Here is a 13271-nt window from a genome sequence, read left to right as displayed (position 1 = left end):
GTGTGTGTGTGTGTGTGTGTGTGTGTGTGTGTGTGTGTGTGTGTGTGTGTGTGTGTGCGTGCGTGCTCGTGTGTGTGTGTGTGTGTGTGTGTGTGTGTGTGAAGTCTCTAACTATAATAAATAATTTGTTTTTATGACTTTTAAACATGAACGGACCACATCATAGTTAAACAGTTGCTTATTTCTTACAAAGTCATTCATACTTTCCACATTAAACTTTTTAAACGGAAAACAAGCGACCTAAAAGCTAGAATAAAGATTGAAGAAAAGAAATCAATTAAATGTGCTGTTGTGTGCATTTGCCTTTTTTATGTCGTGTTTTTCTGTGAAGATTTTGGGTGAAAATTGTCTGTTTTGAAAATTAACTAAAATGTTGAATTCGGTTTCAGCACAGGGAAATTGTCAGGGGAAGGTGTTTCGTGTGTAATTCTTCAGCGACTCGATTCAAAGCTTGCTAAGGCCCCAAACGCTGCTTGCGTTGGTTGCTAAATGGGTCAGAGTGCTAATGAATGCTTTCATGTCAACCCTAAATCTCAAATTTCAAGTCCTTCTGTAGTTTGTGTCCTCCTGTTCAGGTTATGGGAAGGTTATTGTGTCCAGTCCACGTGAGGATGGGGTTGGACACAGCTGTACTTTATTGATATGCTGCAACCAGGCTTGGAAATTTGCACCAGTTCTTATTTTAACTGGATTACATGAAAACGCTTAACATATAAAAACAGGCTGGACACAGTCCTTAAGACTTCACCTTCTTCCTTTCTCAGACACACACACACACACACACACATACACACACACACAGCTAGAGAGTTCATGTTTCTCTTCAGTAATCTGATACAGTGGCAGTGTAATTAAATAGCAGAGGCCTGGAGGCACGGAGAGAAAGATGGAGGCTCTGAGCAGACGTGAGGAAAAAGACAGAGTGACAGAGTGAGTGAGACAAGGAGGGAGTGAAAAATATTTCACGCGTGTCTATGAAAGCTTGACACCAACAGATTGAGAAAGTCTGAAGTCCATCTCTCTCCTTCGAAAAGCTGCGTGCACACACATGCACGTGTGCACGCACACACACAGGTGAAGGGTGCAGACAGAGTAATTGCATGAGTTACCTGCCCGTCATATCTGGCATGTCGGTCAGACAGGTGGCTGTTGATACTGCTGCACTTTTCCACATCTTTTATTCACGATGTTTTCAGGCCCCTCCTGCCTCCCCAACTTCACCACCCACATCCTCCAATCAATACATTATTAACACTAATCAGGCCCACATGCATATTTGTAGAGCAAGATTGGGTAAGAGAGAGGAAAAAGATGACAAAAGAGAAAATGCTGTTTTAGTGGGAGCTGGAGCATCAGCACTAAGGTCAGCTGACTTTATTTGTTTTATACATGTATTTATGCTGATGTAGGAGTGCCGCAGCCCAGGATTGAATGGTACAAGGATGCAGTGCCTCTATCCATACTGGCCAACCCCCGTTATAAGGTCAACGCAGCCACTGGGCTGACGGTGCGCCGTGTGCAGCCAGGAGACGGAGGAATATTCCAGTGCTTCGCTCGCAGCCCTGCTGGAGAGACTCAGGCTCACACAGAGCTGCTTGTTTCCAGTGAGTTTGTCGAACACATACTGTACACATCGGAGCAGCAGCTCCTTCACACACACCAATTTTGCTCTTGTAATGGCTGATTTTTCACTCTGTGCCACAAGGCTGCTCTTAATGTTGTTGCTTGTGATATTTATCTTGCTCTGCTATTGACTCGGTCCTCCTGCGGAGCTCACTTTTCATCTTCGTTCTGTCATTTATGTATACTGGCTTATATATTCAGTTTATTTACAAACTCCAGTTTACAACGGGAATCTTTGCTTTTGGGACATTTATTGTAGTTTTATCGATGAATCATAAACATATTTCCCCTGATCATAACCAATAATGGCTTTTTGGCGAACGTCTGATTACATTACAGAATTATTAGGTTTGATTTTGGTTGGAAATAACTTCAGAAAGGCCATCACTAAATGAGCTCATAACTTTTTAAAAAGATGGCCGCTTTACTTTGAAAATCTTCCAGTTATACTGAGTCTGAAGGAGGATCTGATGACACATTTTAAATTTTTAAAATTCTTAATTGGTAAATAATAGATGCTAATGAAATATCAACCAACTGATGTATCACACAGACACCAGAGCTTCCCTAAAGTCCAAGATCACAGCTACTAATTCCTTGCTGTTCTCAAATCAACACCTCAGATTCTCTAAATATCCAGAAACTGATTTACCATCTCAGTTAACAGGCTGGGAATGTTGGCATTTTGGCAAGAAAATGTAATAAACAGACACGAACATGCGTAACGGTTGACCAGGGGTCTCAGCTGTCTTACGTTGTTGAAGAGTAAAGCCAGAATGTCCCACTCACAGCACTGCCTTGTTGTATTTTTGGACCCAGTTTGCACTTTCACTGCGTTTTTAAGCCTAAAACAACTAAATTACAGAAAAATAAATTTTTTGAACATAGGTAAAAACTACAAAAATAAATGAAAATCCATATCTGAAAAAAGGATCTTTAGCTGTTTTTGTTTTCTAATCCAAAACAATGTTTCCTCACGCTAAGGGGGAGGGGCTTAACATTGTTTCTGGAACCAGCCACTATGGTCATGGGTAGCGTAAACATTTAAATAAACATGATTGCTTATGCTGTATTGCTCTTAGTGTTTACATCATTTGTCTGTTGTAAGGTTGTGTGACTGGACTAATTCATCAACCATCGGAGCTTTTGCTGTTTTTACGAGCAACTATTTTTATCTATGTGTTAGTCTTGTTGTTCTCTTACCATGTAAGTGTACAAATTATACATAACATTGCAAATAATGTCTAACTTACTGTTAAAAGCCTCATATAATTGACAGAAAAGTCTTTTTTTTATCCACAAGGGTTAGATAAAAGCGCTCCAGTCTAGTAGTCCACAAGTCTCACGCCCACAGTCTAACATATTTGAATACTGAAAACATTAAGAATCGCTTTCTGAACCATAACCTCCATTTGTGTTCTCATATTAGATTCAGACATTTGATCCACATCTCACCTGAACCAGTAGGTGATTGGTTAGCACCTTTGCTGAGGCAAACCGATAGAGCAGAAGTTCTGCCTCCTATTTTTATGTGTAGCTCGGACCAATTGTGACCCATCAATTCAATTCTGTTTATTTATATAGCACCAAATCACAACAAGAGTCATCTCAAGAAACTGTACAAAGTAAAACATTCCAATTGAGTTCAGTTTATTATGTCAATTAGTTAAAAGTTACCTAAGGAAACCCAACAGTTTGCAGAGACTTCACAGCAGTCCTCATACTAAGCAAGCATGCAGCGACAGTGGAGAGGACAACTCCCTTTTAACAGGAAGAAGCCTCCAGAGGATCCTGGCTCAGTATAAGCAGTCATCCACCATGACTCACTGGGGATCGAGAAGACAGAGCACACACACACACACACACACACACACACACACACACACACACACACACACACACACACACACACACACACACACATACAACATATATACCAAGAGGTGTTTCTATGGCTACATATATTGTAAATTCTTAGTAGATATTCTATTTAGTAAGGGATAAACTTTATTGTCTTTATCTAAGTGAATCTATAATTAATTCAACAGGTGAACTAGTAGTAGCACATTCTGTGTTAAAGAAAGCAAAGTGTTATTGTCAGGAGAGGGAGATTGTCTAGTGGTGGGCAGCATGGTCCCAGCCGATGGCCGCCTCCATGAGGCCACCACAGCTCAGCAGAACACTAGTGTAGCTTCGCCTGACTAGAAAAACACTTAGAGAGAATATACAGTTAACAGCTGAAATAACAGATAATAATACAATTAGTGAGTAGTTGTAGAAGATAGTGGAGTGTGGAAAGTGACCAGTATGTCCTCCAGCAGTCTAAGCCGATAGCAGCATAACTACAGAGGTAACTCTGGATAACGGAGCCTTGAGGGAGGCAGGACCAGGGAGAACCGTCTTCACAGACGGTTTTTCCTGCTGGCAAATGACCAATAAAACTAGAAAAACAACCTCACATGAGGAACCCTCGTGGTCTTCTTCTGCCCGCTGAGTCAAAAGGATTGTAAGGTTTTTAAAATGTCTAAACACCACCTGCGCTAATATATCTCCCTTTACCGTGTTTCTGGACTGATGAAAAATGCTTGGAAAATTGTATAAATCACCCAGCCTTAAACTGTAGTAATAACAGTGATTTGAAAATGACAAACTGTGAGCTGGTTGGTTGAGTGTGTGTTGAGGCTCTAAACTGGAGTGCTGACGTTAAAATCACAGCCCCGCCTTAAACAACATGTCTGTTTCAGTAAAGGAAACTGTCAATCAATGACACTTCTACATGATCCTTTGTCTTGATCATCTGGACTGTTGTGTGTGTTCAGAGGGCATTTGCTACAGCATAGAGCATCAGTGCATCCTCCTCACCGCTCATGTCTGCATTTATGCACACGCACGTAGCAGGAGGTAGTAAATAAAACCCCCATTGATCAGAGAGGTTGCTCTGGTGTTGATGTAATCCTTTCTTTTGCCATTTTCATTTCTCTATTTACCCCAACCTTCTCTCTTTAGCTACACACTTTTCTTTTAGTATTCGGCCTCTGCCTTTCTTATGTTCATGCTTTCTCCATGTGTTTCAGGTGTTGCCCCCACATTAACATTCCCTCCCTCTGACCAAACTGTAACCGATGGTGACACGGCTCTGTTTACCTGTCAGAACAATGGAGCTCCAAAACCTGCCATTACCTGGAGGAAAGGTGCCAAACCACACACTCCACAGCGTGCGCACCAGCATGAGTTGCTACTGAGCATATTTTCGAACTTTCCTTCCTTCCAGCCTAATTTATTGTTCCCTCACTCTGCAGGAACACAGATTGTAGCCAGCGGCTCTGTCCAGGTTCCCAGGTTCTTGCTGCTGCAATCTGGTGGTCTACAAATTCAGCCAGTCAGTTTCCAGGATTCTGGAGATTTTACCTGCATCGCTACCAACACTGAGGGAACCACCAACGCATCTGCTACCCTCACCGTGTGGAGTAAGACACACACAAACACATATTGTGGTCAAGAAAAAACGTTAAACAGCTCAACATACATTTCCCCAAAAGACTGAAACTGATGCGGAACACTAGTTTGTCCATACCTGTCCAATTGTATTAGGTTAGGAAAGTGAACACCTCTACGATTGGTTGCTGGTGCGGTTGGCTTGTGTTGCAATGAAAAAAATAATTGTATTAGCCCAGTCGAGAAGTCGTCATCTTCTGAGTGATTTCCTTTACATCCATCCATTTGCACCGTCGGACTCATGGTGAAGTTAGAACAGTGGCCCTCTTCTCTGCTTGTAAATGCAGCTTTCATTAGTGAACCTTTTATCTTCAAATCTTATCAAACACCTGAGTGGGGCAAAGCAGCAGTGGTGATACACTGGGTTGTGTGAGTGGGTGTCTGAGTGTTTCTGAACCACGCTTCACTGTTGCTCATGTTGCCGATAGTCCCTGCAGCTGAATTAATACCTCATTGTTTAGAATTAAACAGTTTTTGGTTTTAAAGACGAGCTGTGTAAAAGGACTGATTTGCTTTGTGTTGGTGCTTTGTTTTTTTAGCTCGCTCAGTCATTTCTGTGCCTCCAGTTGACCAGCGTGTTATCAAAGGAACCACTGCTGTTCTGGACTGTAATGCTACACATGACTCCAGGATTAACATCAGGTGCACACATGATTAATTGTATTGATTCTCTGCTCTAGTTTCTTTATTTATTTATTCAGACATGAAATTCTTAATTCTTTACTACAGTTTCAACTGGGACCGCAGTGGGGTGGCGGTTCTGTCAAGCAGCGGCGGTCGTGTTTCCATCCGGCAGGGTTCTCTCACCATCAGCCAGACCTGGTCTGGGGACATCGGGGACTACACCTGCACTGTGACATCTAAAGCTGGAAACGATTCCCGCTCTGTACGCCTCGAAGTCATGTAGGTTCTATAAAATGCTTTCCATGTGCTGTCTGGTTATGTAACACGTTCTGCTAGGAATGTGGCGTTGAATGTTGGTTCATTACAGCATACACCATTATCTTAAAGTATGAAATTACAATTGTAATTGTGTACAATTGTCTTATTTAGAAACATGGGTGATGGTTGGGTTTTTGTGCCATTATACTGAATTAGTTGGGGTACTTAAAACATTTTATTGGATCTTTGTCTAGTTTCAGTTCAAATAAAATACAGCAAGAATCAGTTTTTCAGAATTTAATCTTCACTTTTTGCAGAAATTTATTTAATTAGGGTGAAAGCAAATATTTTTTTTTCTCCTGAACCAAACAAGGATAAACTATTATGTTGTTTGGTGGGCTCTTCTCATATGTTTTACCCCACATCTTCAGATGGAAGTGTGATCTTTGATCTTTCATTATTTTTATATATTTCTGTCACGGGGTAAAAAGTCTTTTTTTTTTTTTCCTGACAGCTCAAATTGTTTCTCTCAAAATCAAACACAGCAGTGATTTTTAATGCAGCTGTGCTACACACAGAGAGGAAGAAGCACAATTTATTCGCAGGGAGCAGTCTGACTGATTCAAATTGGAGATATGATTGACAAGGACGATACCTTATGATGCAAAGTTTAGAAATAAATGTGTTCAGAATAACATTCAAACGGGTACATTTATAGATCACAAATCAAATGAAAAGTAATGTCAATTTATCTGTAAACAACTAATATTAATACTGACTGATAAGCTTTTATTGACCATTGTTGTTTGGAACTAAAACGTAGCACAAACAATTCTGAAACGGACAAAGTAGATTTCAAGATTTCATATTGCCGGCGGGTCTTATTTTCGAACCCAGGGTGCAGTCATTCTTAATGAGAGCTTTAAAGCAGGCACCCGCTCTTCCTTCTTCCTTGTACTGCGTACCACCACTGAATAAGCAACACCGGACCATACTGGCCCATTGTCAATCCTGGATGCACTGCTTTAAGCCTCCCACTGTCTTTATGGGTGACCCAACGAGGAAAGTTGACCATTGAGCAGGATTGATGGTTTATCCGTTGAGGTCCACATGGCAGGGGTGAGGTGGTGCTCACTCCTCAACCCTGCCACATGGACCCAAGGGATAAACCATCAACCCTGCTCATTGGTCGACGTTCCTCGCGGGGTCACACCCATTAGAACAGTGGAAGGGTTATAATATTGATTCAATATCAAAATTAGGGCTGAAACGATTCCTCGAGTACCTCGAATAATTCGAGTACAAAAAATCCTTGAGTCAAATTCTCTGCCTCAAGGCTTCATTTAATTCATGTTTAATTAATTCATGGCTTTGCAATCGCCTGGGGTCATGTTTCACCCGGACCGAAATAAGTGATGCACATACACACTGCAGTGTGGATCGGGTGGCAGACCAAGGCGGCAGCCTTGGCGGTCCGATCCCCGGACAAGAAAACTGGTTTTTGGGACATGGAACGTCACCTCGCTGGCGGGGAAGGAGCAGGAGCTTGTGGTAGAGATTGAGCGGTACTGGCTAGATATAGTCGGACTCACCTCGACACATAGCATTTGCTCTGGAACCCAAGTCCTTGAGAGGGGTTGGACAATCTCCTTTGCTGGAGTTAGTCCGGGTGAGAGGCGAAGGGCTGGGGTTGGCTTTTTGTTAGCCCCAAGACTCTGCCTGTGTGTTGGGGGTTCACCCCGGGAGATGAGAGGGTAGCTTCCCTGGGCCTTTGGGTTGGGGAACGGGTCCTGACTGTTGTTTGTGCTTATGGGTCAAATATCAGTTCAGAGTACCCACCCTTTTTGGAGTCCCTGGGATGAGTGCTAGATAGTGCTCCATCAGGGGACTCCATTGTCCTGCTGGGGGACTTCAATGCTCACGTGGGCAATGACAACTTGACCTGGAGGGGTGTGATTGGGAGGAACGGCCCGCCTAATCTGAACTCGAGTGGTGTTTCGTTATTAGACTTCTGTGCAAGCCGCAGTTTGGCCATAACGAACACCATGTTTGAACATAAGGATGCCCATCGGTACACTTGGTACCAGGGCAGCCTAGGTTGCAGGTCGATGATAGAATTTGTAGTCGTATCATCTGACCTGCGGCCGTATGTTTTGGACACCCGAGTGAAGAGAGGAGCGGAGCTGTCAACTGATCACCACCTGGTGGTGAGTTGGATCAGATGGCAGGGGAAGATGCCACGTAGACCTGGCAGACCCAAACGCATAGTGAGGGTCTGCTGGAAATGCCTGGCAGAAGAATCTGTTAAGACGGTCTTCAACTCCCACCTCAGACAGAGCTTTGACCGTGTCCCGAAAGCAGTGGGGGACATTGACTCCGAGTGGGCCTTGTTCCACTCTGCAATTGTTGAGGCGGCTGTTGCTAGCTGTGGTCGCAAGGTGGCTAAATCTCGGGCGTGGGAGGAGTTTGGTGAGGCCATGGAGAAAGACTATCGATCGGCTCCAAAGAGGTTCTGACAAACTGTCTGACGCCTCAAGAGAGGAAGGCAGCAACTCGCTCACACTGTTTACAGTGGGGATGGGGAGCTGCTGACGTCAACTGGGGCTATAGTCGGATGGTGGAAGGAATACTTTGAGGAGCTCTTCAATCCCACCTACGTGCATTCCGAGGAGGAACCAGAGCCGGGAGACCTGGGGATGGACTGTCCAATCTCTGGGGCAGAAGTTGCTGAGGTAGTCAAACAACTACACAGCGGCGGAGCCCCGGGGGCAGATGAGGTTCATCCTGGGTCTCTCAAGGCTATGGATGTTGTAGGGCTGTCATGGTTGACACGTCTCTGCAACATTGCGTGGTCATCGGGGGCAGTTCCTGTGGAGTGGCAGACCGGGGTGGTGGTCCCCATCTTTAAGAAGGGTGACCTGAGGGTGTGTTCCAACTACAGGGGGATTACACTCCTCAGCCTCCCTGGAAAGGTCTACTCCAAGGTACTGGAGAGGAGGGTCCAATCGATAGTTGAATCTCAGATTGAGGAGGAGCAATGTGGTTTTCGTCCTGGCCATGGAACTATGGACCAGCTCTATACCCTTGCAAGGGTGATGGAGGGGGCATGGAAGTTTGCCCAACCAATCCACATGTGTTTTGTGGATTTGGAGAAGGCTTATGACCGTGTCCCCAGGTGCACCCTGTGGTAGAGGTGTGAATCTTCACTTGTCTCCCGATTCGATTCGATTACGATTATGGGGTCAACGATTCAATTCGATTCGATATCCCGATGCATCACGATGCATCACGATTATTTCATATTGATTTGTTTTCATCGATAAATAGAAGATGTCAGATAATTGCTTTTTTTTTAATCTAAAACGTAATTGACACAACCTGCCATCCCTCAAGAGCTCTCCATTCACAACAGGTTAGGACAAAACATTTAAACATTTAAGAAGATTTAACAAAATAAAACATCTGTTTCCTCATTCAACACCACGCCTCAGGCTGAGAAAAACATGCTTTGTAAAAACTCACAAAATCTAAAAAAGTACTGAAAACCTACAGGACACATAATGTAATAATAAAATACATAATGGGTTCATATATGAGTATTTAATGTCTCTGAGCAGCTCTAGAGTCAAATATTTATGCCACAGTTGAAGGGTGTCAGAAATAACACCAAATGAAATGTTTGACTTAATTTCATTTGAACCCAGTGGTTCATTTCTGAAATGTTGGAGAATGAATCAAGTTCTGTTTGATGCAGAAAATAAAACACAAAAAAAAATTCTACACTTCCAATAATATTTAAGATGTGTGTTTTATTCTTCCTGATAATAACACCAGCAGAAGGCTGTGGGCTGGATTAGGATTAAATTACCCAGCTGATGGATCTCCTTCACTAACCAGCTAACTACAAACCTTTCCACTAACCTGTCCTGTGTGACCCTCACCATGTGACCCTCATGTCCATGTGGCCCTCATGTCCATGCTGTCTCTGGAGGAGCAGATAGGAGACAAGACCTCCTGTAACCTAAAATGAACCAAAGCTTCCTCCCAGTTTCTCTTTAAGCTGAATTTAACATCAGTTTATCATCATGAAACAAAAGAATAAAGTGGAACAAGAACTTCTATCTTCTATTTCTCTCTTCTTTTAACTTCTCCGTGTCTGTAAATAAAAGAGACAGACGATCATGCTGCAGCCGCGGTCACTGACCCCGCCCCCTCCCCAAGACCGGATTACAACAAGCAGTCTGACTGAGCGCTTCCAGGAGAAATAATAATGAAATTATGAAAATAATAACGCGTGTTTGGAGCATCGGTTTGGAGGAGCGTCCTCCGATCGTCTCTCTCTCTCTCTCTCTCTCTCTCTCTCTCTCTCTCTCTCTCTCTCTCGGTCGCTGATCGAGCGAGCAGAGCGCGCAGCACGACAACCCGCTCAATTAACATAATTCACGGCCCAAATCCAACAGAACCGGTCGGGCTGATTCGGTTCCGGTTTGGTCTTGGGTGACAACTCTAGCGCTCAGCCCTGCAATACCACATTAAGGCGGAGGTAAATGTGGAGGACGCTCACTCTGACAGATTTGGTTGCTGCGCTGGTGCCGCGTTAAAAAAACAAAACTACATTCCACTATAATCGATTATGGCGTACTCTTCTACGATGCAGAATCGTTTATGTCTGCATCCCGATGCATCGATTATTTGATTATTTTCCTCAGCTCTACCCTGTGGGGGATGCTCCAGGAGTATGGGGTGGGTGGCTTTCTGTTCAGTCCCTTTAGCAGAGGAGCGTGAGTTTGGTCCGCATAGCTGGTAGTAAGTCGGACCTGTTCCCGGTGAGGGTTGGACTCCGCCAGGGCTGCCTTTGTCACCGGTTCTGTTCATTACCTTTATGGACAGAATTTCTAGGCACAGACGTGGTGTGGAGTGTGTCGAGTTTGGTGGCAGGAGAATCTCGTCTCTGCTTTTTGCGGATGATGTGGTCCTCCTAGCTTCATCCAGCTCTGACCTTCAGCTTTTGCTGGGTAGGTTCGCGGCCAAGTGTGAAGCGGCTGGGATGAGGGTCAGCACCTCAAAATCTGAGACCATGGTTCTCAACCGGAAAAGGGTGGCTTGCCAACTCCGGGTCGGGGGAGAGGTCCTACCTCAAGTGGAGGAGTTTAAGTATCTTGGGGTCTTGTTCACAAGTGAGGGTAGGAGGGATTGGGAGGTCGACAGGTGGATTGGTTCAGCGTCTGCAGTGATGCGGACGTTGAGCCGATCTGTCATGGTGAAGAGGGAGCTGAGCCAGAAAGCCAGGCTCTCGATTTACCTGTTGATCTACGTCCCAATCATGAGCTTTGGGTAATGACCGAAAGAATGAGATCGCGGATACATGCGGCCGAAATGAGTTTCCTCCGTAGGGTGGTCGGGCTCAGCCTTAGAGATAGGGTGAGTAGCTCGGACATTCGGGAGGGACTCGGAGAAGAACCGCTGCTCCTCCAGATCGAAAGGAGTCAGTTGAGGTGTTTTGGGCATCTGGTCAGGATGCCTCCTGGACGCCTCCCTGGGGAGGTGTTTCGGGCATGTCCTGCCGGCAGGAGGCCGCCGGGTCGACCCAGGACACGTTGGAGAGGTTACATCTCCAATCTGGTCCGGGAATGCCTTGGGGTCCTGCCGGAGGAGCTGGTGGAGGTGGCCGGGGAGAGGACGGTCTGGAGCTCCCTAGCTGGGATGCTGCCCCCGCAACCCGGACCCGGATAAGCAGAGGAAGACGACAACATACACACTGCACTGAATGCACATGCGAGTAGTGAATGTAACTTAACTTTCCCTTCAGCCATGGCGGACAACATGGACCCCGGTGGAGTGCAATAAAGACAGAAAATGTCTAAGGTGTGGGACCATTTTTCACGTCATAATGCGGAAAACGTACTCCGGTGTAAATACTGTAAAATGGATTTAGCCTACCACAACACCACATCCTCTATGCTGCAGCACCTGACCAGGAAACATCCACATGTAAATGTCACTTCTGCAAGCAGACTCGGAGGTTCGCTATATATTCTGCAGACACCGTGTGACTTTTTCATTTGTAGCACTCAGTTTCAGCTCACACTGTGTGTCTGGTAGCAACACGTCAGACCTAAAAATGTGCTATAAATAGCAATTTTTACACAACACGTCGGACTTTTTATTGTGTTGTTATTGATGTCTGTTGTCCCTCGGGATTGCTGCAGGAGGACACGGGTATTTATGAGAGGAAAACGAAATAAAGTAAATAAATGTTTTGTGATCAGTATAATTTGACATAACCATGGCAAACATGCTTTCTTGAAAATCCTTGTTATTGTGTGAGAAAAAAGTGTAGAAATTAAAACGGACGTGTGTTAATAGGGAAACAGCTGGCGAGCCATGTTTGCGCATGCGCTGTGAGCGGTTCTGGTGCTGTGTGGGCCGCAGTCGCTCGCAGCGCTACTTAAACAGTTATCCTCCTAGTTTTTGTCTGGCTTGCCAGGATAGTAGATTCTCGCACGAGGGGAAAATCAGCTCAGGTTGTTTACTTATTTTTTTGCGCAGGCATTTGTTTACTGTGAAGTAAATTTGAAGTGCTGAAGTTTTGAAAACTAATTTTGAATGAAACTTGAAGAATAAGTAGCAATTGCTTTCTCATTTCAAGAGGTCTTTCATATTTTATAACATGCTATTTGATATAATAGTTTACAAACACAAAAGGGTTATTTATTAGAGTACTCGGTTACAAAAGTATTTGATAGCTGCAGCCCAAATCAAAATATCACGGTATTTCAGTGTATCGATATTTTCATTCATACATACATGTATCTGACTTGAAGCCATGTTGCACAACCCCTCCTCTTTCACATTGGAAAAGTCAAGATACGAGTGCCTCCATGTTTTTTGAGTGATCAGTTTCCAAATATTTCTCACTGTGAGTCTGGCACTCCTGGCAGCCACATTAAAACATGCCACACTCAAATATTTAAATGTATTCCATGCTCCGACCCACACAGTCTCATTACAACTCCTGTGCCAGAACAGGTAGTGGCCTTTATATATTAATAGGCACTTTGATAATATATTTATAAAAAGGCACTTATGATATATTAATATAATTGTAGGGTAGGAGAGAGAAGAACATGAGTCCACATCCATCTGAATTATGAAGAGAAAAGAGGTTACACATGTCAAACACTGAGGGAGGGAGCAGTTCTGTGTTTACAGCTGCATGAAAACACAAGGGGAACGAAGGGAGATCTGTTCAGCTTTCTGCACGAGTGTGT

At 44.1% G+C, this 13271-nt stretch overlaps 1 protein-coding gene across 3 annotated transcripts in view; it reads left to right on the top strand.

Annotated features, from left to right (window-relative positions):
- The window catches only part of sdk1b (sidekick cell adhesion molecule 1b), a 410260-nt gene that overhangs the window by 288364 nt on the left and 108625 nt on the right, over window positions 1–13271 (top strand). For all 3 annotated transcript variants that reach the window (XM_070550118.1, XM_070550117.1, XM_070550119.1), the window contains 5 exons: window positions 1410–1604; window positions 4698–4814; window positions 4923–5090; window positions 5658–5760; window positions 5848–6021. In XM_070550118.1, coding sequence (XP_070406219.1) covers window positions 1410–1604; window positions 4698–4814; window positions 4923–5090; window positions 5658–5760; window positions 5848–6021 — 757 coding nt within the window. The remainder of the gene's footprint in view (window positions 1–1409; window positions 1605–4697; window positions 4815–4922; window positions 5091–5657; window positions 5761–5847; window positions 6022–13271) is intronic.

This window comes from Nothobranchius furzeri, chromosome 4 (genome assembly GCF_043380555.1).
Source record: "Nothobranchius furzeri strain GRZ-AD chromosome 4, NfurGRZ-RIMD1, whole genome shotgun sequence".
Lineage (NCBI taxonomy): Eukaryota > Metazoa > Chordata > Actinopteri > Cyprinodontiformes > Nothobranchiidae > Nothobranchius > Nothobranchius furzeri.
Note: the sequence above shows the minus strand (reverse complement) of the source record. Positions and strands in the feature narration are given on the sequence as shown.